The sequence below is a fragment of the Sphaeramia orbicularis genome, chromosome 12 (assembly GCF_902148855.1).
Source record: "Sphaeramia orbicularis chromosome 12, fSphaOr1.1, whole genome shotgun sequence".
NCBI classification, from domain to species: Eukaryota; Metazoa; Chordata; class Actinopteri; order Kurtiformes; family Apogonidae; genus Sphaeramia; species Sphaeramia orbicularis.
In genome coordinates this window covers 66,632,683-66,655,148 of record NC_043968.1, presented here as the reverse complement: position 1 = coordinate 66,655,148, position 22,466 = coordinate 66,632,683, and the positions used below count along the sequence as shown (strand labels likewise).

General features: G+C 39.6%; 1 protein-coding gene across 1 annotated transcript in view; it reads left to right on the top strand.

Annotated features, from left to right (window-relative positions):
- The window catches only part of rab14l (RAB14, member RAS oncogene family, like), a 55,782-nt gene extending 34,640 nt beyond the window's left edge, over positions 1-21,142 (top strand). Inside the window, exons 4-8 of the mRNA XM_030148862.1 lie at positions 1,153-1,330; positions 2,589-2,655; positions 6,115-6,202; positions 18,647-18,677; positions 18,781-21,142. Of these exons, the coding sequence (XP_030004722.1) occupies positions 1,153-1,330; positions 2,589-2,655; positions 6,115-6,202; positions 18,647-18,677; positions 18,781-18,958 (542 nt within the window). The 3' untranslated portion in view covers positions 18,959-21,142. The remainder of the gene's footprint in view (positions 1-1,152; positions 1,331-2,588; positions 2,656-6,114; positions 6,203-18,646; positions 18,678-18,780) is intronic.
- Positions 21,143-22,466: the final 1,324 nt, after the last annotated feature.

Genomic DNA, 22,466 nt, shown 5'->3' with positions numbered 1-22,466 from the left:
GTGAGAGTCTCTTCTTGTGTGTTCAAGTCAGCTGCAGCCTTCCAGTACCATTCAGCTGTGTTTTGTTCAGTGCTACTATTAACAAGCCAGATGTTGTATTCCTCATTCATTCACATCCTGCACTCACCATTAAGACTGAGAAAAGTTTTTCAGTGTCAGTTGTAAAGATATTTATCACTTTCTTGTTGATAACTTTGGTAAAAAGTGCTGTGACTAACACATTTAAAGGTGGCGATTAATAAATGTTGCATATGCTGCTGGTTTGCAGTGGAAGAAAATGTTTTGGTAAGAGATGGCAGTGTTTCACAAATCTGTAAACAAAATAGATTGACAGCATTATCTTTATGAGCATGAAAGGCTAATTAAGGAATACACTCTGTAAAGCTGTCTGAACTGCTGGTCATTTCTTTAGTTTATGATATAGACTAGAAGATTTCAACAGAAGTTTTGAATGTGCTTTCTGCAGATTTGTGTACACCAAAACATCCTTCACATCAAGTCATAGTTTCATTCATTTACAGTTCTCCTGGTTGTTAGTCACAAAATACTGAGTATCCAGCTAAATCTAAAACTAACTGAAATTTGGATTTCAATAGCCCGCAGACAGATGTTACCTCATATCACCAAAAGCTTTGACCTGTGAGGAAGAGGAGGCTCCACTGAATGTGTTGATATAAATTTAATGTAGGTCTTGTGGAAATTGCTGCCAAAAGTTGAGTTTTCCTAGATTTGATCAGAAATCTCTGCTCTTTTTTTTTGTGTTTAATGGGGCAGTTAGATGGAATTCCATTAACTTTGAGACCCACCCTTCAAATTCTGGGAGTCACATGGCTTTGGGAGTCCCAAAGAGGATGGATGCTGATACATTTGTGATAAATATGGTGAACTACTCATAAATGGACTCAATGTAACATCATTTACAAAGAAAGGTTTAAAAAAAAGAGATGAGGAAAATCTTTTAAATTTAACAAATGACCGATTTTAATAGCAGCAAATAATATACATACAGGTCAGATCCTAAAACATGACCATTAAATGAAATTATTGATAATAGTCAGGAGAAATAAATGAACCCTGAGGACAGTTTAAAAAAAGTCAGATGAGTGATTGACACAGACTGTTGAATTGACAGTAGCCTCCTTTCCTGTCCAGTCATGGCAGACTGCCCCCATACGATTGGTGTGGAGTTCGGTACAAGAATAATCGAGGTGAGCGGTCAGAAGATCAAGCTGCAGATCTGGGACACAGCGGGACAGGAGCGCTTCAGGGCCGTCACCCGCTCCTATTACCGCGGCGCGGCTGGGGCACTCATGGTCTACGACATTACTAGGTACAAGGCCATTGTGTTGTCTCACTAATAACATTTTTACTTGCTTACTTAACTTTAAAGTTTTTACAACTTGCTGTATGTGATAATCATTTAGTTACCAGTGCATTCTACTAAAGCATGTATGTTTGGGGAAGTTAAATTAGACTAAAGTCATCTAATAGCCGAATAGCCCCCTCTGTCTCCATCCTGAACAAACATGGACCATTTCTCCCAGCATGTGTCCTAACAGGACTTATTGCCTGAACTGTTATGCCATGTTTCCACTACATGGAACCGGCTTGACTCAACTTGGGTACAAGGTACTATTCCTGGAGACTGTTTCCATTACAGAATACTACCTACTTTAGAGTACCTGGACGTCACAGCAGCGCTGCACATAACTTCTATGACGTCTGCTCAGAGAGTTGCTGATAAACTCGCTCGTTGTGTGTTGCCTGTTAAGCTCACGCTGAATCTTTTCATCAGCCGCCGAGGACAGAAATGTCTGAACCTCCTTGACTGACCACGGTGTCATTTTGCAGGCTGTCGTCATGGATTAGCCTACCGGTATATTTACTGTAAACTTCCGAATCAGTTTTTTTTTTTTTTTTTTTTTTTTAAATGGCGTGTCGCACGTTAATAACGCAGAGTCACTCTCTGACCAATCAATGGTCTGCAGTGTTTACACGTCACATTTTAGTATCTCTTCCCCCATTTTGGAACCTTGGCCGAGCAAGTACTGGAGAAGGGGTATTGGGCATCAGATTCCAGGTTCTTTTACGTAATGGAAACACAAAAAGTTGAGTATAGCTGGTACCACGTATTGGAAGCGCGGCATTAGATGGTATCAGAGTTCTACTGAGCAAACGGTGCTGTATGCTGAATGTACCACACCCAACTCCAGGAAAGGTTCACTAACATCCTAGAAATACTATTAAACTGGAAAAACCAGTATTAATTTTTTAATGCCAATACCTCCAACATCTGCTTCCAGACTTACAAATATGGTGCATTTTTCTTGTGTGGTTTCTTGCCCTGTCATTAAAAGGTGTCGTTTTTCATTTAGATTTCTTCTAGTTCAAGTTTTATAAATACAGTGCGTGGTTCAGTTTATTTATAGGATATGGTGCACCAGTTTCAGGTTGAAAGTGCAGCTACTAAAATGATGAGTCTCGTGTTGGACTTTCAGTTACATCCGACCTCTTCTCTGACATGCCTTGCTGTTAATATTTTTGCCTGTTGTCATAGCAACCTATGTCTCTCTGTTCATGTCACACAGGAGAAGCACATACAACCACCTCAGCAGCTGGCTGACTGATGCTAGAAACCTCACCAACCCCAATACTGTAAGTCCACAGAATAGAAAATATCCCTAATTAGGAAATTACTCAGACTCAGCTGTGTCAGTGCTTTCTCTGTATTTTCTTTAATGTTTAATTTACTTTGCTCAAGTTTAGTTGTATGTTTTTCTTTCTGCTGCCTTACCCCCTTTCTTCTGGTTCTGTCTGGAGCCACACAGGGCCATGCCTTTAATTGAATTCCTTGGTAAATATGATTAGTTTTAAATGATACAGCTCTCATTTGTTGCATGCTGTTCCTTCTGAGGGCTATGTTTCTGCAACATTTCCATGTCTGGAAATATATCTTTTTATTCTATTTATCTTCATGTGGATAGATCAGGGTGTCTGTTTATTATTTTAACTTGGTTGGAAACATGCAGGATGGTGAAGTGTGGGTATACAGAGTAGAGATCGACCGATATGGGTTTTTCAGGGCTGATACCGATTATTAGTAGTTAGAGGAGGCCGATAACCGATATTTGGAGCCGATATTCATTTGCAGTAAAAGTGTAAAAATCGGCGTGAAAAATTTTGAATGATGCAAACACTGAACTTCATTTAAATGTCTAAAACATGTTTATTTAGTCAAACAAATAGAAAATAATAGCTCCAGAAGTACATGGATTTCCTAGACTCAGAAGCATCTCTTATAAAGTTGAATAAAAGCTTAAATAAATAGCTCCCTTAAATTTTTCCACAGTAAATAAAGTAAAATTTAAATATAACTATAATGACTTATCTTTGTTTTAAGTTTAAACACAACAAAAATACAGGGAGACTCTTGTAAACTCTTGGGCCACATGCTGACATATGCTCAACTCATCATGCTTAATTTTTTACAGCATTTGAGAAGCCTTAAGTTGATTTCATTATTAAATTTTATATTGTACCATGCGATAGCAGGGACCCTGTCATTCAAAACTATGTTGCTACATTATTAATTATTAATATGACAAAAGCTACATAAAAAGTATAATAGTTGCTATGAGTGCAGTTAAACTCCTGACAGAACACAAACAGCCTTTAGGGCTTTAATGAGCACACACAGGATTTAAAATGTTCCACCATGTTCAGATAAATCACTTCTGAATTTTACTCTGTCTCATCTTCACTTTAATTTTTAGATCATAGGACTAGAAAGCTCACAGCAACATTAGTAGTTGTGAGTTGTAGAGTTCTTCATGTGACTTTAACGCAAACACACACTATTACATTACATACCAACACAGTCTCATCCCAAATAGTCAGAAATCGACGCATATGGTCAGAGCCCCACAGCAGCACTATTTGACGCAGGGGGTACCCCTTCTGCGTCGGATTTTGATGCGGAAGGGTACACACCGTGGAAAGGCAAAGTTTTCTCGTGTGAGAAGCTCCAGAGAGAAAACACGTGTCAAAGGTAAACGCAGAAAACTCTTGTGAAACTGTACTAAACATCCCTGTGCTCTACATCTCACAACTACTACTAATGTTTCAGAATAACGTCAGAGCAGAGTAAACATTAGCGGCAGCTCTGCTAACTCAGATTACCTCCTGACGTGTGTGAATTAGACTGGAGATGGAAACAGTCTGTGATAGAAAAGCGTGTGTGTGTGTGATTAAGAGAGAGCGCCGGAAAAACTCCGTTCACTTGTTTTAGGGAAGAACACTAAGGTGGAGTCTGATGAGCTTTTACCAGAACATTAGTTCATCAGTCTGGCTCTAAACGCTCTATGTATTAGTAATAGAGAAAATGTATAGAACACAGTCTCATTCCAAGTCAGTCCCAGTCTGTGTGTGTGAGGACAGCTTCCACGTCAACCAATCAGAGGGCGCAGAGTGGACAGTGCAGGAGAGAGAGAGAGAGAGAGGCGCGGCTGCATCTGAGCCGAAATAACCCAGTTTTAAATTGATTTCTTAACATCGGCCCGTCGGATTAAAAAAAGGCCGATACCGATATATGTCAAATTTCCAAATATCGGCGCCGATAATCGGTCGATCTCTAATACAGAGGCCCTAGCTGAGACCAGAGCTGGAGAAGTGTATTACTGTGCCTCAGCATCAATTACATCAATACATTAAAGGTGTAATTACATCTAGGGCTGCAGTTATCAAATTTTTTTTTTTTTTTTGGGAAGTCAAGTATTCTACTGAAAATTTCAGCAATTATTTGAGTAATCGGATTTAATTATTTTTTTTTTTGCATTTGTAAACAACTATACTATTGTGTGCATATGCGTGGTGTGACTTTGTGCTCTTATGTGTAAAATGTGCATGAAGCCTTCAAAGTGCACTGTTCTTCAGTCACTCTGTTTCATGTGTAGATTTTTTTATTTTTTATTGGTTTTTTTTTTTGTTTTTTTTTTTTACAAAAGATCTAAATCCCGCGGCTATTTTATTATTGTGAAACACACATTGCACAAACCTGCAGAGGGCCCCATACATACAAGTATTACACAGCACTGAGGTCGGGGGTCATTTACCAGCACCAGAAAGACACATGAACGTAAGCAAAACCTGAATGTGTTAACAAAGATTTATCTGAAGAGGGGCAGTTTAGAAGAAATGGGCATTTCTGACTAAATCACTGCCTGACACGATGGAGTGAGATGTCAGCGTGGAAGAGGTTCATGCAGGGGATGGATCTCTAGGAGCGGGGAGATGCTGTGCGCTCCCTCCGCTGTGGTGCCCACAAGACCCACCTTATACATGTGGCCCGGATCAGAAGCCTGGAGGATGTTTTCAACTTCTGTCTTACTGATGAGATAGTCCAGATGACCGTGGACTACACCAGCCTTCAGGGAAAATGCTCCGTCCAGGACTGGACTGATACTGACCTTGACTATGAGCGCGTGTTTGGGCCTCCTCCTGCCACAGGGGTGTACCGCTCCTGCAACCAGGCAACCCACAGCACATGAGATCGTATCTGGCGGCGGTGGCACAGTGCAGTCAAGCCGGCAGCCTTCAGACAGGTGTGGACAGGGTGACTCCCATGATATTCAACCTCAGCCATGACACCTGCATGGATGAACAGCTGGTCCCTCTCCGGAGCTGCTGCTCATTACTCAGATTCACCTGGAGGGTGTGTGTCTGGATGTGCCGCTTTGGTGTGTGTTGAAGTGGGGAGGGGAATGTGCCTGCCCCAGGCACCAAGCACTGGGACCTGGTGGTGAACAGCAGTCCAAGCTGGAGCTGCTATACAAGATTAATAATACAACGAATACTCAAGGCAAAAAGAAAATTATTCAAGGATTTTTTTGTACTCTAATTATTCCAGTAATTGTTGCAGCTCTAATTACATTGCTGTAGTGGAAGCACCGCTTCCTCTACTCATAAGGCAGTGTCACTCCCTTAGAGTAGCGCTCAGCAGTTTTATATCACTTCATCACTCTGTTAGCTTTTACAGGAAAGTATGCAGACGCATTTGTCCCTGACTGACCCACCATGTTTTGAATAGTGTTAAACTCTTCCTCTGTGTATTCTCAGGTGATCATTCTTATAGGAAACAAAGCAGACCTGGAGGCACAGAGAGATGTCACATATGAGGAAGCCAAGCAGTTTGCTGAGGAGAACGGTGAGGTTGAACACAGACACAACACTGAATGACAGCAAAGAACAAAGGAAAGCTGAAGATATGATAGTCAGTAAATGTTTAATTAGGAATCACACAGGACAGAAAATTTATTTGCTTTGTCTTCAGGGGGCTTCATTTATAATGACAGCAAAACTAATGACATATTGAGATATTTGTTTTGAAAATGAGAAAAAAGGAGATTTTCCTAGTCTCCTCAGCATGCTTATAACAGTCATTTGCAGATAAGGGATTTTCCACTGGTGGTATAGCTCACCTCAACACAATATATTGTGCATTTTAATGCAAAAGCAGGGACCACCAGCTACGATCAGACGCTATTCCTAGTATCACATTCGTTGAAGGTCCAAGTGAGTTAAAATGATACTACACGTGGAATAAAATCAATCTGATCAATCCAGAGACTTTATTGTGTCACTACATATGTATCATCATGTTATGATGCGAGACACTGAGCCAGGCTAACAGGACATCACCAAAACCGCTAAACCAAATTTTCCAAGTTGGCTTTATCTTTTTTTTTTTTTACACTTAAGTTTTTGTTGAAATTTTATGAACACATAAGTTACCAAAAACAACAAAATCTAAACAAATCTTGCTTGGGTAGCAACACTACATTCACATTATTCAGTCCCTCCACCTTTCCGGGTTCTGTAATCAGTCCATTTATTCCATTTTTTGTCCATTTGTGCTTCTTATAGTCGCAATTTGTTATTTTTTCCAGTGTATATATTCCTTAAATAATTGTGATCCATTGGTCCTTTGTTGGTGGTTCGGTCTTTCCTCAGTTTCTTGTAATAGCTTTTTTGCAAGCCAATAACATTATCTTAACCAAGTATGTCATTTCCCACTACACTTCCCTCAGTCAAGTTACATGAATACAGTCCGTCACAGCACATTGGAATCTCATACCCCATTATTTGTTGTAGCACTCCATGCGAGTTGAACACACAATAGATTGCTGAAATTATTCTTGTTTTACTTTCCTTATACGCTTTAATTATGATTTGGATCACACTGTTCCCTGGAGAGGTCAACTTGGATTTCTTTTCTGTAATAATCTCTTAGTTGAAGATATCTTTAAAAGTCATGCATCCCCAGATCATATTTTTCTTGCAAATTCTGGAAACTCTCTACCTGCCCTTCTCTTTCTAAAACACACCACGCTGTCACTCCTTTGGCTGTCCATTGTTTAAATCCTTCATCATATTGGGCCAGCTTGAAATTGCTATCATAAGCTACCATTTATAAACTTTTAGAATTGTTGTAACATTTTTATATATATATATATATATATATATACTACCAGGCAAAAGTTTGGACTCACCTGTTTTTTCTTCATTTTTATGGCTATTTCCATTGTAGATTCTCACAGAAGGCATCAAAACTATGAATAAACACCTATGGAATTATGTAGTTTAAAAAGGTGTGACAAAACTCAAAGCATGTTTTATATTTTAGATTCTTTAAAATAGCCACATTTTGCTTTTATTACTGGTTTGTGCATTCTTGGCATTCTCTCGATGAACTTCATGAGGTAATCACCTGAAATGTTTCCCAAAAGTCTAGAAGGAGTTCCAAATGATGCTGAGCACTTGTTGGCCATCTGTGGTCCATATCATGTCATTTAAATAAGAAGGTGAGTCCAAACTTTTGCCTGGTAGTGTATATATATATATATTTTTTTTACTTTTATTGTTCCATTTTTGAAATTTTACAACACAAATATTTAGAACATAGTGTCAGTTGTCGTCCTGTATATTGTCCATTTTTTCCATCGATCTTCACAAGTGGCTTGCTGTAGTCTTATGATGTAAGTAAGTCTCTCCATGTTGTGAATTTCTTCCACAATATCTCTCCAATTATTTAGGGTAGGGGGGTCCTCTTTGCACCATTTTCGTGTGATGGCTTTTTTAGACGATGCCAAGAGGATTTTAATCAAATATCCATCCCCACTTGGTATGTCCTTTCCTGTTAAATGACCCAAATATAACACGGAACATGTCCTTGGTAGTTCGTATCCCAATATTTTTCCAGGTTCTTCACTGATATTTTTCCAATATTGGGATAGTTTTGTGCACTGCCAAAAAACATGCACATGACCCACATCCTGCTCACTGCACAACCTCCAACAGGGCCGAGGTAATGATAGTGAAGCCTTTTGGATCTTTGGTGTTATAAAAAATCTCATTATGTTTTTCCAACAAAATATTTTCAAGGTTCTGGAATTAGATGTAGTCACTTGAGTTTCACATATTTAATACCATGTATCATCACTTAATTCTACCAACAGTTCTTTTTTCCATTTATCTCTAATATACAGAGTTGAAGTTTTCCTGTTAGACATCAATCCTTGATACAGTTTGGATATCACTTTTCCTCCTTCGTTCCTATATGCATTACCCACAATTTCAGTGATCTGGTTTATTTCACCTTGGAGGTCTGGTTTTATGTCTTTTTGATAATGGTCTCTGATCTGAGGGTACATGAAGTCACAATGTTCTAAGTCAAAGTTCTTTGTTGTAAGTTTTGAAAGTTAATAATTTCCCCTTTTTTGATAAGTGTTTAATATATTTAGACCCTTATTTGCCCACTCTTTAAATTTAGTATTCATAGTCCCTGGTTTGAAATTTGTATCATAAGCCGGCCAGCTAAATATCCTTATGCCCTTCTCCATGTTACATTTTTTAACTACTTTAAACCAGACCTCCAAGGTAAATTTAGTGATGGAGTCCAGTTTGTTTTCATTTTCTATAAATATCTTCTTATTGGCAATCATAGCTTGTACATGGCATTCATTATTATTCAATTCTATTTCTTTCCACTCTGTAGTACAATCAGAAATACACCAATCAATCATGGGTTTGAGCTGTGCAGCATAGAAATATTCTTCAAAGTTTAGCAGTGCCAATCCATTTTTTGGTATTTGAAGTGTCGAATACTTAATTCTTGGTTTAGCCCCATTCCAAATGAATCTTGAAATCTTTTTGTCCCATTCCATAAATTGTGACCTTGGTATTGGCACTGGCAAAGATTGGAACAAATATAAAACTTTTGGCAGCGCATTCATCTTAATAATTTCACTTCTTGCACTTAAATCTAACAATAAGACATCCCACCTTTCCATATCCTTATACAGCTGATGATTTAAAGATTCATAATTCATTTTACCCGTTTAGAAAGGTTATTTTTAATATTTATTCCCAAATAATGAATTGATTTATTCCATTTAAAATTATATTTCTGTGTTAATTCTGGGGGAGGAGTGAAATTTATAGGCAGAACCTGTGTTTTCCCAACATCTGGTTTATAGCCTGAAAGGTACCCATAATTACCTCCGCCAAGGTTATGTTTTTGCCAGGGTTGTTTGTTTCTGTTTGTTTGTTTGTCTGTCCATTAGTGTGCAACATAACTCAAAAAGTTATGGACAGATTTGGATGAAATTTTCAGGGTTTGTTGGAAATGGGATAAGGAAGAAATGATTAAATTTTGGTGGTGATCGGGGGTGGGGGGGCCCATGGGGGGTGCCACTGATCAGCCTTGGCGGAGGTCTGCGCTCTCCGAGTGCTTCTAGTTATGTAGTGGATTCATCAACTTTGGCAGACACTTATCTGGTTGTTTTAAATATATTAAGACATCATCTGCAAATAGCCCAACTTTATGTTCTGCTTCTCTAATTTTAATTCCTTCTATTTCCTTATCTTGCCTTATTGCTTGTGCCAAAGGCTCAGTGAAAGTGCAAAGAGGGTAGGAGACAACCCACACCCTTGCCTTGTGGGTCTTTGCAGACTAAACCAATTTGTGAGGTTACCATTTATTTTTATTCTTGCTATCGTGTCCTGATACAGTGTTTTTACACATCTGACTGACTGCAGATTAAAGCCAAATTTTTCTAAACTAAGAAACAGAAACTTCCAACTGACACAGTCAAAAGCTTTTTCCGCGTGTAGACTTAAAGAAAAGGTGCTTTCTTCTCTCTTCTGTATTTCCTCTATTACATGTAGGGTCCGCCTAATATTATCTTGAGTTTACTGTCCTTGAATAAAGACTGATTGGTCTTCATCTATTAATTCAGCTATGAACATCTGGAATCTATTGAATGTAATGGATGTATATATTTTATAATCACAGTTTAGTATTGATATTGGCCTATAATTTTCACACAATTCCTTGTCTTTACCCTCTTTATGAATAACAGTAATTATGGCTTCTCTCCATGACGGAGGGAATATTCCATTTTTAAGTGTCTGATTAAATGATGCTAACAACATTTGGTTCAACTCTTTTTTTTTTTTTTAAAGTTTCATACCATTCTATGGGAAATCCATCATTCCCTGGAGCCTCTCCACGACAGGGAATATTCCATTTTTAAGTGTCTGAGTAAATGATGCTAACAACACTGGGTTCAACTCTTTTTTAAAAGTCTCATACCATTCTATGGGAAATCCATCATTCCCCGGAGCCTTATTGGTTTTCATTCTTTTTACTGCATTCTCCAACTCTTTTTCTGTCATCAATGCACAGATTGTAGCATTTTGTGATTCTCCTATTTTTGGAAGGTCTAATGTATCTAAAAGTGAATTAATTATCCCATCGTCTGCTGCTGCAGGTTGAGAATAAAGGTTTATGTAATATTCTTCAAATGCTTTTTCAATCTCCTCTGGTGTATGGACTAAAGTTTTGGAGCTAGGCTTTCTGATTTTATATATGGTATTAAGTTGTTGTTTATTTCTTAAAACGTCTGGCGAAGAGATTTGGTTGATTTGAACCCTCCTTCCTAATATGTCTGTTTTGCATATCGAATTTTCTTTTCTACTACTTTTGTTAATATTTCATCAATTGTTTTTATATAAATGTTCTAAATCTTCCAATTCTTTTGAGGTGGTCTGAAAATCTAAGTCTTTTCTTTTTATTGAAGGTGGCGTATGATATTAATTTATCCCTCATTACTGCCTTCATAGCATCCCATAACATTGTAGGATCTATATCTCCATTATCTTTTTCTTCTCTGTAAATGTTTCTTCGTTTTTAAATTTTCTACTAATTTAGGATCCTTAAGCATACCAACATTCAATTCCCAGTTTGTGTTTTTTATTCTCGTGTTGAGATCTAATGTTAAACATAAGGTACAATGATCTGATAAATCGGCTACTCCTGTCTTACATTCTATGACTCTAAATCTATCTTCAATATTCATAAAGAAATAATCATTTCTTGTGTGGACTGAATGTGGGGTGCAGTAGAATGTATAATCTCTCTCTAGTGGATGACATTCTCTCCAGACATCAATTACCCCTAATTCTGTTAAATTTAAATTAATATAGCGAGGCAGATGTGTTTTTCTACCCTTTTTGGTACTGCTGGAATCTAGAGTCTGATTTAATACAATATTCCAATTGCCTCCACAGATCAGTATTCCTTCTGTTTCTTGAGTAATAATATCAAACACAGTTTTAAAGAATGATTTTTCTGATTCTGGTGGGGCGTAAATATTTAGTAACATAACCATATGTTCTTCCAGTTTCCCCTTAACTATTACATAACTGTCATTTTTGTCTTTTAGTTCCTTCAGGCATTCAAATTTTACTTTATTAGAAATTAAAGTGGCTACTCCTCTTTTGCTGCCCCCTTTAAAAGAGCTATAAAAAGTATTCCTAAATCCAAAGTTCTGAAATTTTTAGTGCTCTGTTTCAGAGAGGTGGGTTTCCTGGAGATAAATTATCTCTTTTTTTAATTTAGTGAGAAATAATCCCTTTTAATTGGATTATTTAACCCATTCACATTAAGAGATAAATTTCAAGTGATTAAGTTGCATCTTTAGCAAAATTTACTTGGACCTACCTGACACTAGTAACCCAAAGAACCATAGTAATTATAACATATGACATCAACCCAAGAACATTATTATGACCCCAAATTCCTGCTGGTAGGGGAGGGGTGTGACCCTCTAAAGAAGGGCCCCCCTGTAGATGTAGGTGTCGACTCCTCATTGAGCCTTCCTTCCATTCTACACATGTCCAACTCACATTTTAATTTGTGCCTGCCAGTCTATTCTTTTTAGGTGGTGGGCCAGACCCCAATATCTCATTTTTAATCGATACCGAGAAGCTGTGTACGATTTCTTTCAATGATGTTATAGTAAAAAATCGTTTAAGGTTCCTAGAAACTGTTTCCTTCATTGCTTCACGCACAGACATTAAATATAGTCCTTTAAACGCCATTAGTTTTGAGCAGGCAAACCTGCAGGACAGCTAAATGATAATGAGCTATTTGCGTCACGTTTCCTGGACAACCAGGAAGTAAACAACTCAGCTTGCCTCTCACTCGACTCTCACTTCTGTCTCCTGTTAACACCATGTCTCTGCTATCTTCTAAAACAGTGTGTTGTTGGGAAAATCTTTTTTTGGGATGTACTTAGAACCTATCTGCCAGATGAGACAGACAGTATACAAGCAGTCAAACGGATTAGCTTTGCATTTTAGACATGTTTTCTGATGCGATGGTGGATCACGAAGGTATGGTACGAATGTTTGAAAATGCAGTACGTTATGTCGATAGTATGTTGTATCTTATGTATGCAGGTTGTATGGTTTTTGACTTTACAGATTATTCAAATAAATTATATCTTGTTTGATGAATAACTCGTATATCTCTCCTCTCAATCAATGCATTGTAACCTACACAATACACTTAATGAACACACCCACAGCAATCACTCGACATGCAAGTTGTCATCAACACAACTGACAATTACACATAAGAACACCACATACCTCTGTCTGTCCATCATAGGCAAAAGTTACACACAGTTATGTGACCCCAAACGTGGGAACAAGTCCCTGTACCGCCCACTACCATACAATGTAACTCAGTGTGGGAGCTAGCTAGATTTGTTGGAGCACCACAGAAAATCGCGTAAATTTAAAAAAATTTTGAAAATGAAGTGCTGTATGCATCTCGTGAACAATGAGAAAAGCCCTGTCACTCCCTTTTCCCAGACCAGCTGGGCAACGTTTGTGCAGTGTGCACATTCCTCCTTGAAACCAGGGAGAGTGTAATTCTTGAAAATGCCACAGCAGCATTTAACTTAGATTCTGGAAATGCACAAGTGCCAGCTAATCAAGGCTTCCATCGAAAGTGCTACATAGTATTCACAAATAAGGCCCATATAGCAAGAGCACTAAAAAGAAAAGACACCTCAACACAGTGAAGGTTTGTATCAAATGCATATTTTTCATTCTAATTTTCTGTGAGAAGTCTGACAAATGTTTGTACAGGTGGGATATCTGTGTAACACACTTACAAGTAGCCTAGAACCTCATGGATTTAGACTCTTCACTCACAAGCTGCCAGTCATAAAATGTTGGTGGCCATCAGCCTGGTGAGCACAGCAAGCCATCTAATCTGTGAAATAATCTAGGGGTCAGATTGAAGCAACTACTGTAACTGAGTATTGGAATAAGGTAAATATGACAAGGTACAAGTGCCTAGAATAAGACAGGTACACACCACATTACAGTATTTGTTGAACTTTATTTAGGCACAATGTACTATGACAGCAACGTGTAAGAGCAATATGTGACGCATATAAAGACAGCAATTTTAGGATGATCACATCCTGACAATAAAATTACAACACAAAAAAATCATAAATAGGAGAAAGAATTTAACAATATTATTTGTGATACACATTGGCTAAACGTGAAGGATTAATCAAACAACCACCTGCTCTCAGACATGGAGGGAATTTACCTGGAAGAATCTTGTAAAGTTTTTTTTATTACACCAAAGTTGAAAAGCAAACAGCCACAGATGCATCAAAGATGTTGGTGTGAATGTGGTAAAGTCGATGTAGACCATTCACATGTATTTTGGGAAATGTCCAAATACTAATGTGTTATGGAAGATGATTGGTAATGGACTGTATCATGTATTGAGATATTCAATTCCACTGAGTCCTGATATTTTACAGAGTGGGTGAAAAGTAACTAGTCATTAGAAATTGGTAATAAAATCCATATTCCTATTGCAAATTTATTGAAACAAATAATACATGTTCTTTATTACTTGGGAAAATTAAAGTAAATCTTCATATTTCAACATAAGCACTGGTGGCGTCAACCTGTTTCCTCAAATAGCCAGGGATGGAATGAACAACCTTCTGAAGGACGTCGCCTGGACTGTCACAAAGAACCTCCTGCATCTGTGAAATAAGAAAAAAGACAAGAAGAAAAAAGAAATCCCCATTAGGGCAACACGGTGGTGCAGTGGTTAGCACTTGTGCCTCACAGCAAGAAAGTCCTGGGTTCGATTCCAACACCAGTTGACGGGGGTGGGACCTTTCTGTGTGGAGTTTGCATGTTCTCCCCGTCTGCGTGGGTTCCCTCCGGGTACTCCGGCTTCCTCCCACGATCCAAAGACATGCACTGATAGGTTAACTGGTTAATCTAAATTGCCTATGGGCAATTTAGATTAACCAGTTAACCTATTAGATGTGAGAGTGATTGTTTGTCTCTATATGTCAGCCCTGCAATGAACTGGCGACTTGTCCAGGGTGTACCCTGCCTTCGCCCTTGTGTAGCTGGGATGGGCTCCAGGTGACCCCTGTGACCCTAGTGAGGATAAAGTGGGTTCAGAAAATGAATGAATGAAATCCCCATTAGTGTTGTCTGTTTAAAAAAATGTTTTTGTCATTATTTCAGTGATACAAAAAATTGTATTAGCAATTTCTAAAGCCTGGTTACTTTTCACCCACCCTGTATATCTTTGTAATTTTCAGGACACTACCATTCTTAAAAAGGACGAATATTAGGTTAAAATACTGTTAATACTGTTAATCTGGGGTCCTTTCCCAATATAACACATAGTGCTTTTGTTTACTTTGTTTGTGCTGTTCTGTAAAATATGACAATGATAAAAAAAAATAAGATATATAACCGTTTCAAGTTCATGCCTTTGACTATTTAATTTCACTTCTTTGTCTAGTTTGCAGCTGAGCTAGTGGCTAGCTTGCTGTAGAATAGCAGATTTCACGGCTATTGTTGTCACCAACTTTTCAGGGAAAAGCATGGCAAGCATGGCTCACAGTCTTCGTATCCTATAAAAATAACAAGAATATGCACATATTTGAGGTATATGAAGTAATTACGAAGCAAAGCATACCTGAACATTGTCTCAGGAAGATGAGTGCATCTGCAGACTGCTTGTGCTCCGGATCTGGTATAATGCTCTTTCAACGAACGACGCGAACGAACAAGCTCTTCTGTTTTATTTGTTATGCCAAGTAGTCCATCATGCCATGCTGCGGTGTTAGCCGCTAGCATAGCTTCGTCAGCAGAGACTGAATTTTCCTCCATTTCGATGACTTCAGTTTTGTTTCGGCCTTTTCGCGTTTGTCGTCTTCCACACTTGTCTCCCCCACTCATCCCACCTTTCTATTGCTGAATTCAGTAACCTAAATCGTTTTGTGGGGTTTAATTAGTCCTTTACTGGCAAGAGTGCTAAATTAAGCTGCCATCTTGTGCTCCACTGGGACCGGACCTCACATTTATAGGTTTTTAATATTTTAAACCATAATTCTAATGTACGACCTGTTATTGGATCTAAGTTTTTTCTAAATTTCTTGTATAGCTCCTTTTCTCCAATCATATCTTGTAATCAAAGTACTTACTAGGATAGTGCTTTGTTTTTGTTTGTGTTTGTTCTATTATATGGAATGTTCTCCGGATGTTGTCTTGGGTTTGGCGTCCTTTTATAAAAGTTGGCTTTATCTTAAATCAACCACAGATATGAGTCTTAACAAGTATATTCTTACCTACAAAATCTTTTTAATATAAATGTTTTGTTTCAGTAATCATAAGAAGTTATTTAAATTCATAAGAAGAATCTTTGTCATTATAATAGTGTACATGTTGACATACAACACACACTGAAATAGAAGCTCTTCATTTAACCCATCTCTAGCTCAACATGCGGGAGCACACCACACACTGCAGACTAGGGGCAGTGGGCTACCATGTTAGGTGCCTGTGGAGAAAATGGTGAGGGTTAAGTGCCTTGACCAAGGCCACACTGGCCAACAATTTCTTTGCCAGTCCAGGGAATGGAACCAGCATTTCTATAACCTTCTAGGCCACGACTGCCCCTGGTGGTCGCTGTTGTGCTGAAAATGTTTACAGTAGTTTACACTACCTTTCTATAAAGGCCAGGTGAACTGAGAGGGACTATTTCCATTGATATATGGCAGGATTTTTAATCATTCTCTTCCCACTCTGTGTGTTAGTTTTTGAACATTAACCTGAGCTCCAACTACACCCTGAAATGGGCAAGTTTGGATGACACATCCCTTTGTGCATTAGTTTTCTTTTGCAGGGATTTAGTCATTTCAACACCACTATGCACTTCCTCGTGTTCACGTTACACCACAATGACTTGTCTCCTGACAGCATATATACCCATAGAACCTTCATCCCACAGGTGTGAAACCAATCCAAGTAAGATGAATTTGTGAAATATGACAATTACACTGAAGATATTAACAATCACTTTAGTTCAGGTTCCACATTCAGCCTAATTCAATTTCTAGTAAAAAAAAAAAAGTAAAATTACATGAAAATATTTAGAGTTACAGACTGTCCTTTCACAAAATATACGTATAACCTGAATATAAACAACCTGTAATGTCTTAAGTGCAGTTTTATCAATATTCTGGCTGTTACTAAATGTTTTGTGTATTTGTAGATCCACTGTGATCTGAGGAAACTGAGGCATGATGTTGTTAAAATTGCACTTTTTTTCTTAATGAATTTCAGTTCTTTATGTTTCATGTTCACATTTTTTTAGTTGAGGTCAGCAGAACTCCAACACCATCATTTTAAACAGTGTTTGCGGAGCCCCAAGTGTAAGTCCCAAGTACTAGCCAGGCCCTATAGGACACCTCCTTCAGCTTGACAGCACCCATTAACGTTGGTGTCCACTGACGGGTTCTGGGATTTCCACCATTCTGCACAGCTGCATTGGCAATGGAGGTGCTGAACATGGTCCATTAAGACTCCATGTTCCCTGCCTCCCTTGGGAAATTAAATTGCCTCCTTGTCAAAGAGTAAGGAGTTAAAGCTCTCCCAGACAGAGGATTCTGCCAGGCATTCCCAGCACACCTGCACTGTGCATTTGGGTCTGCCAGTTCTGACCAGCATCCTTCCCAGCCATCAGATCTAAATCACTACCAGTTGGTGATCAGTTGATAGCTCTGCACCTCTCTTCACCAGTGTCCAAAACATACGGCTGCAGGTTTGAAGAAACAACTACAAAGTCGAACAATGACTTGGTGTCACATGCACTTAGGAGCGCCCTGTTCAAACAAGGTGTTTGTTATGGACAAGTCCAGTAACAGAACACTGCTCAGTTTCAGATCGGGCAGGCTGCTCCTCCCAATCACACCCCTCCAAGTCTCACTGTCGTTGCCCACATGAGCGTTGAAGTCCCCCAGTAGACCAATGGAGTCCCTGTGTGGAGCATCTTCTAGTACACCATCATTGACAACAGTTAAAGCCTGTTCCCCAGCCCAACGGTACAGGAAAGCAACCCTGTCATTCACCAGGGTAAATTCCAATATACAGGCTGAGGGACTACAAGTAACCCCACACCTGCTCTGCACCTCTCACCCTAGGCAACTCCAGAATAGAACAGAGTCCAACCTCCCTTGAGGAGATTGGTTCCAGAGCCCAGGCTGTACATAGAGGTGAGCCCGACTATATCAAGCTGGTATCTCTCAACCTACTGCACCAAATCAGGCTTCTTCCCCACTCGGTAACCAGTTTAGGCATCCAAGGATCAGATTGCCAGGGCCTCTGTGCCCTGCCGACACCTAATTCACATAGCACCGGACACGTGTGGTTTCTCCTCCGGATAGTGGGCCCACAGGAGGATGGACCTATGTTACTCATTTGGGGCATGCCCAGCTGGGCCCCATGGGCTAAGACCTGGCCTTGGTGCTCATTGAGGAGCCCCTCCCCCAGGCCTGGCTCCAGGGTGGGGTCTCGGTAGCCCTGCTCGGGGTGAGGGAAATGTGGCTCCTTGTTGTGACATCACATAGGTCAGGAATTGCGCTTCATTTGACCAATCACCTAGGACCAGTTTGCCTTGGGAGACCCTACCGGTCTAGGATGGGGCTAGACACCCCCGACAACATAGCTCCTAGGAACATTCAAGCACTGAAACCCCTCCACCACGGTAAGGTGGTGATTCAAGGAGCATTATGCCTTTCTGTTTGTTTTAGTGAGACAGAAACTAATAGACAAAGTGACATGAGCAAAGATTCAATTAACAGATCATCACTGTAGCTGACAGAGGGAGTAAATGAGGACTGAGTATTTGAGGTATGCAAGTTCAGAAGAATGCTTGATGTTTTTGTTTTATCTTCTGCAGGTCTGTTGTTTCTGGAAGCCAGTGCAAAGACGTAAGTCCATGTTTCCAGAGTCTGAACATACCTCTGTTCTTTAACCCTTAATTCACTTGATGTTCTTCACATTTCTGTCTCTTCACTCTCTCTCCGTCCGCAGAGGTGAAAATGTCGAGGACGCCTTTCTGGAAGCCGCTAAGAAAATCTACCAGAACATCCAAGATGGCAGCCTGGATCTGAACGCTGCTGAGTCGGGGGTCCAGCACAAGCCCTCGGCCCCCCAGGGCGGCCGGCTAACCAGCGAACCACAACCCCAGAGGGAAGGCTGTGGCTGCTAATGACCAAGCAAAAGCCTCACTCCCATAATCCTCTTATCTCCTTCTCTTATCCCTTTCTCTCTTTATGTATGTCCCACCTACCTGTCTTCCCCCTCCTCCATCCATCCATTCTTCCACTGCCGCACATCCATTCACCCTGTGGGAGCTGCGGGTGGACTGATCATGACTCGGGCTAGACTGAGATGGGCTGTGTGGACTACATCTCACCCTCCTCCTCCTCCTCCTCCTCCTCAAACTCAGTGTGTTGTCGTCCCTTGACTCCTCCTCTGCTCCTTTTACACCATTCAGTCTAGTCCCCTCGTCACAGTATCGTAGAATCCACCACACATCACACGGGTTACTGACACTTTAGACGTAACGTTCAAAGGATAATGATAAACCAAGACTGTTTATTTTTTATGTTTGGTTTTATACCTGCTATATATGACAAGCAAACACTGCGGTAAAACGCCATCCACCACTGGCATTAATCAGATCAAAACAATATAATCCCAAACTCCTAACGCCTCTTCTGCACAGTTTGACCAGTTCAACATTGTAATAATTATGTGGTAAATCTTTATGGAAAGTGAAGGAAACATATCATCGGATCACGCAGCCACATGGGCAAGAGAGGCTCTTACATCCACGATCAAGAATGTGAAGCGAGCTTTTTCGGTGGGCTTCCCTAACCAGCTTTTTGGTTTTAATTGTGTTTCTGCTGCTTGGGCACAAAAAAGCAAGTTCTCAACACTGCAAGACTAGGAATAGAAAGGAAAAAAGTACATTCCCAGTCTTTATGAGATATCAGAGGAGGGATTTGTGGGTGTTTTCCAGCTTGTATGTGTGTATTTGTGTCTGTGTGCGTTAAGAATTTGGATGTGTGTGTGTCTTTTGAAGAAGACAAAAATGACACTTTAACACAGCTTTTCTGTTCCATCAGCATCAGCTCTCCCTCTGTGTTCACCCAAAGCAAACCCCCCTTCCCTAGGTCATATCAGCATTTTCTTTATTGTTTGTTGCCTTATTATGTCTAATCTTTCTTACTTCTGCTGCACTTGCTCTTCATACTATCAATTGACTGACCCCTTATATTATTATCACATCACATTAACCTGAAAATAAAGTGCACGTACAACAGGCAGCTCACACGGTCCTATTTTATTTTTTCTCTCAAATTGATCAGCAGCAGCACAGTCCTTAAACCCTAATCATGACCAGTGGGTGGTTTATGAAAACCATAAGGAGATGCGCACTGTTTCTATTAGAGCGAAGCTGCACAGATCAGCTGAAGCATTGTCCATTTGAATGGTTGGTCCTCTGCCTTGTATAATTAACACACCAAGCAGCTTGCTCCGCCCACACCACCTTTTAATCTCAATGAAATCAGTAAAACCAATTTTTTTTTTTCTCCAAGTACAATTTTTCTGTACCATAGAGTGATTCCCTGATTGGATAGCTGTATATATTTGCTTCTTAACTATTGGTGATAACCTTGCTACTTGGAATTTACATTTTATTTCTTTGCTGGCTCTGCCGAGATCTGTACAGTTAAATGTGCTAGTGGGTTGCCTGTAATTCATGCTTGGGAAATTCTGTAATATAGTTTCTATTAAATGTATGTAAAGGACAGACACCTAGACACCCCCCCCCCCCCCCCCCCCCCAAAAAAAAAAACAAAAAAACCCCCAAACCTGCACACTACTGAACCTGCCGATTGGTGAGAAGAGACGAAGCTGATCAAGACAATGCGCGAACTAGTATTTATATCTGCTGATTCCTCTCTTTAGTATGGAGTGAAGAACGGGGGCTTGGGTTTATGTTGTGTATTCTCTGTCTCTCCGTCTCTCTCTACCCTGCCCCACCCCCCTTCCCCCATCACCCTGTCAAAGCTCCTCCTCCATGTGGGAGGTGCCTGCATTGCTGTTTTAAATTTGAGGGAGTGGGATTGGTTTGTTGTTGTTGTGGGAAGTTTGGTGGGATGGGTCTTCCTTTGTCCTGTTTCCCACCTCTTTGCAGTCTGAATGACCACTTCCTGCTTTTGTCTGTCCACAAGTACAAAAAAAGTACATATGTATAAATTTTTAAGGAGCTGTGCTAACATTTAAATGCGTTCTTGCGTGTATATGATTTTAAAAATGTTGACATTTTGATTTTAATGACAAAATACTCTAGACAGAAAAAATAAATTATACATAACCTGTTGCACTGTGTCTTTAGTCTGAGAATTACCGCTGCAACTGCCACAGTTCTACATATACACCCAATACATGTTGGTACTATTTGGGTTTGCCTGTATACTTTATATACACCAGAGTTATCTGGTGTCCTACATTGTGAGACATTGTTCAACATTGGAATACATGATGCAGGTGGTAGAAAATGTAGTCCTCCTATATAGTTTGCATATTATTGATATGCCTGTTTAAGTTTTATTTGCCCAGGTCATTATTCTTGATAGTTCTTGGTTCAACTGGACTAGTTTAGCTAAACCAGTCCAGTTTAACCGAGAACTACAAAGAAAAAAGTTGATATGGTTTATAGTCTAACACAATGTGTGGTGTAGTTAACACAGGTGTCCACTTAATTCCAATATTGTGGTCTGTAACAAACAATTTTAATGGACTAATGCAAGTTTCTTGGTAGTCAAATAACTAGGATCCCTGTGGTCATGGATCATGGAAATATCAGAACTATATCATTTTTCAGGTTTGTCATGAATTTATGCAAAATTGGCTAGGAAAAGTTACACAATGTGGATTTTTAGGTATGCAAACTCACCTGAGTCAAATCAGCCATTTTGATATCAAAATAGGTCAATATATATGTACGTACAGTACAGGCCAAAAGTTTGGACACACCTTCTCATTCTTCGCATTTTCTTTATTTTCATGACTATTTACATTGTAGATTCTCACTGAAGGCATCAAAACTATGAATGAACACATGTGGAATTATGTACTTAACAAAAAAGTGTGAAATAACTGAAAACATCTCTTATATTCTAGTTTCTTCAAAGTAGCCACCCTTAGCTCTGATGACTGCCTTGCACACCCTTGGCATTCTCTTGATGAGCATCAAGAGGTAGTCACCTGAAATGGTTTTCACTTCATAGCTGTGCCTTGTCAGGGTTACTTAGTGGAATTTCTTGCCTTATTGATGGGGTTGGGACCATCAGTTGTGTTGTGCAGAAGTCAGGTTGATGCACAGCTGACAGCCCTATTGGACAACTGTTAGAATGCATATTATGGCGAGAACCAATCAGCTAAGTAAAGACAAATGAGTGGCCATCATTACTTTAAGAAATGAAGGTCAGTCAGTCTAGAAAATTTCAAAAACTTTGAATGTGTCCCCAAGTGCAGTCGCAAAAACCATCAAGCGCTCCAACGAAACTGGCTCACATGAGGACCGCCCCAGGAAAGGAAGACCAAGAGTCACCTCTGATGCTGAAGATAAGTTCATCTGAGTCACCAGCCTCAGAAATCGCAAATTAACAGCAGCTCAGATTAGAGACCAGATGAATACCACA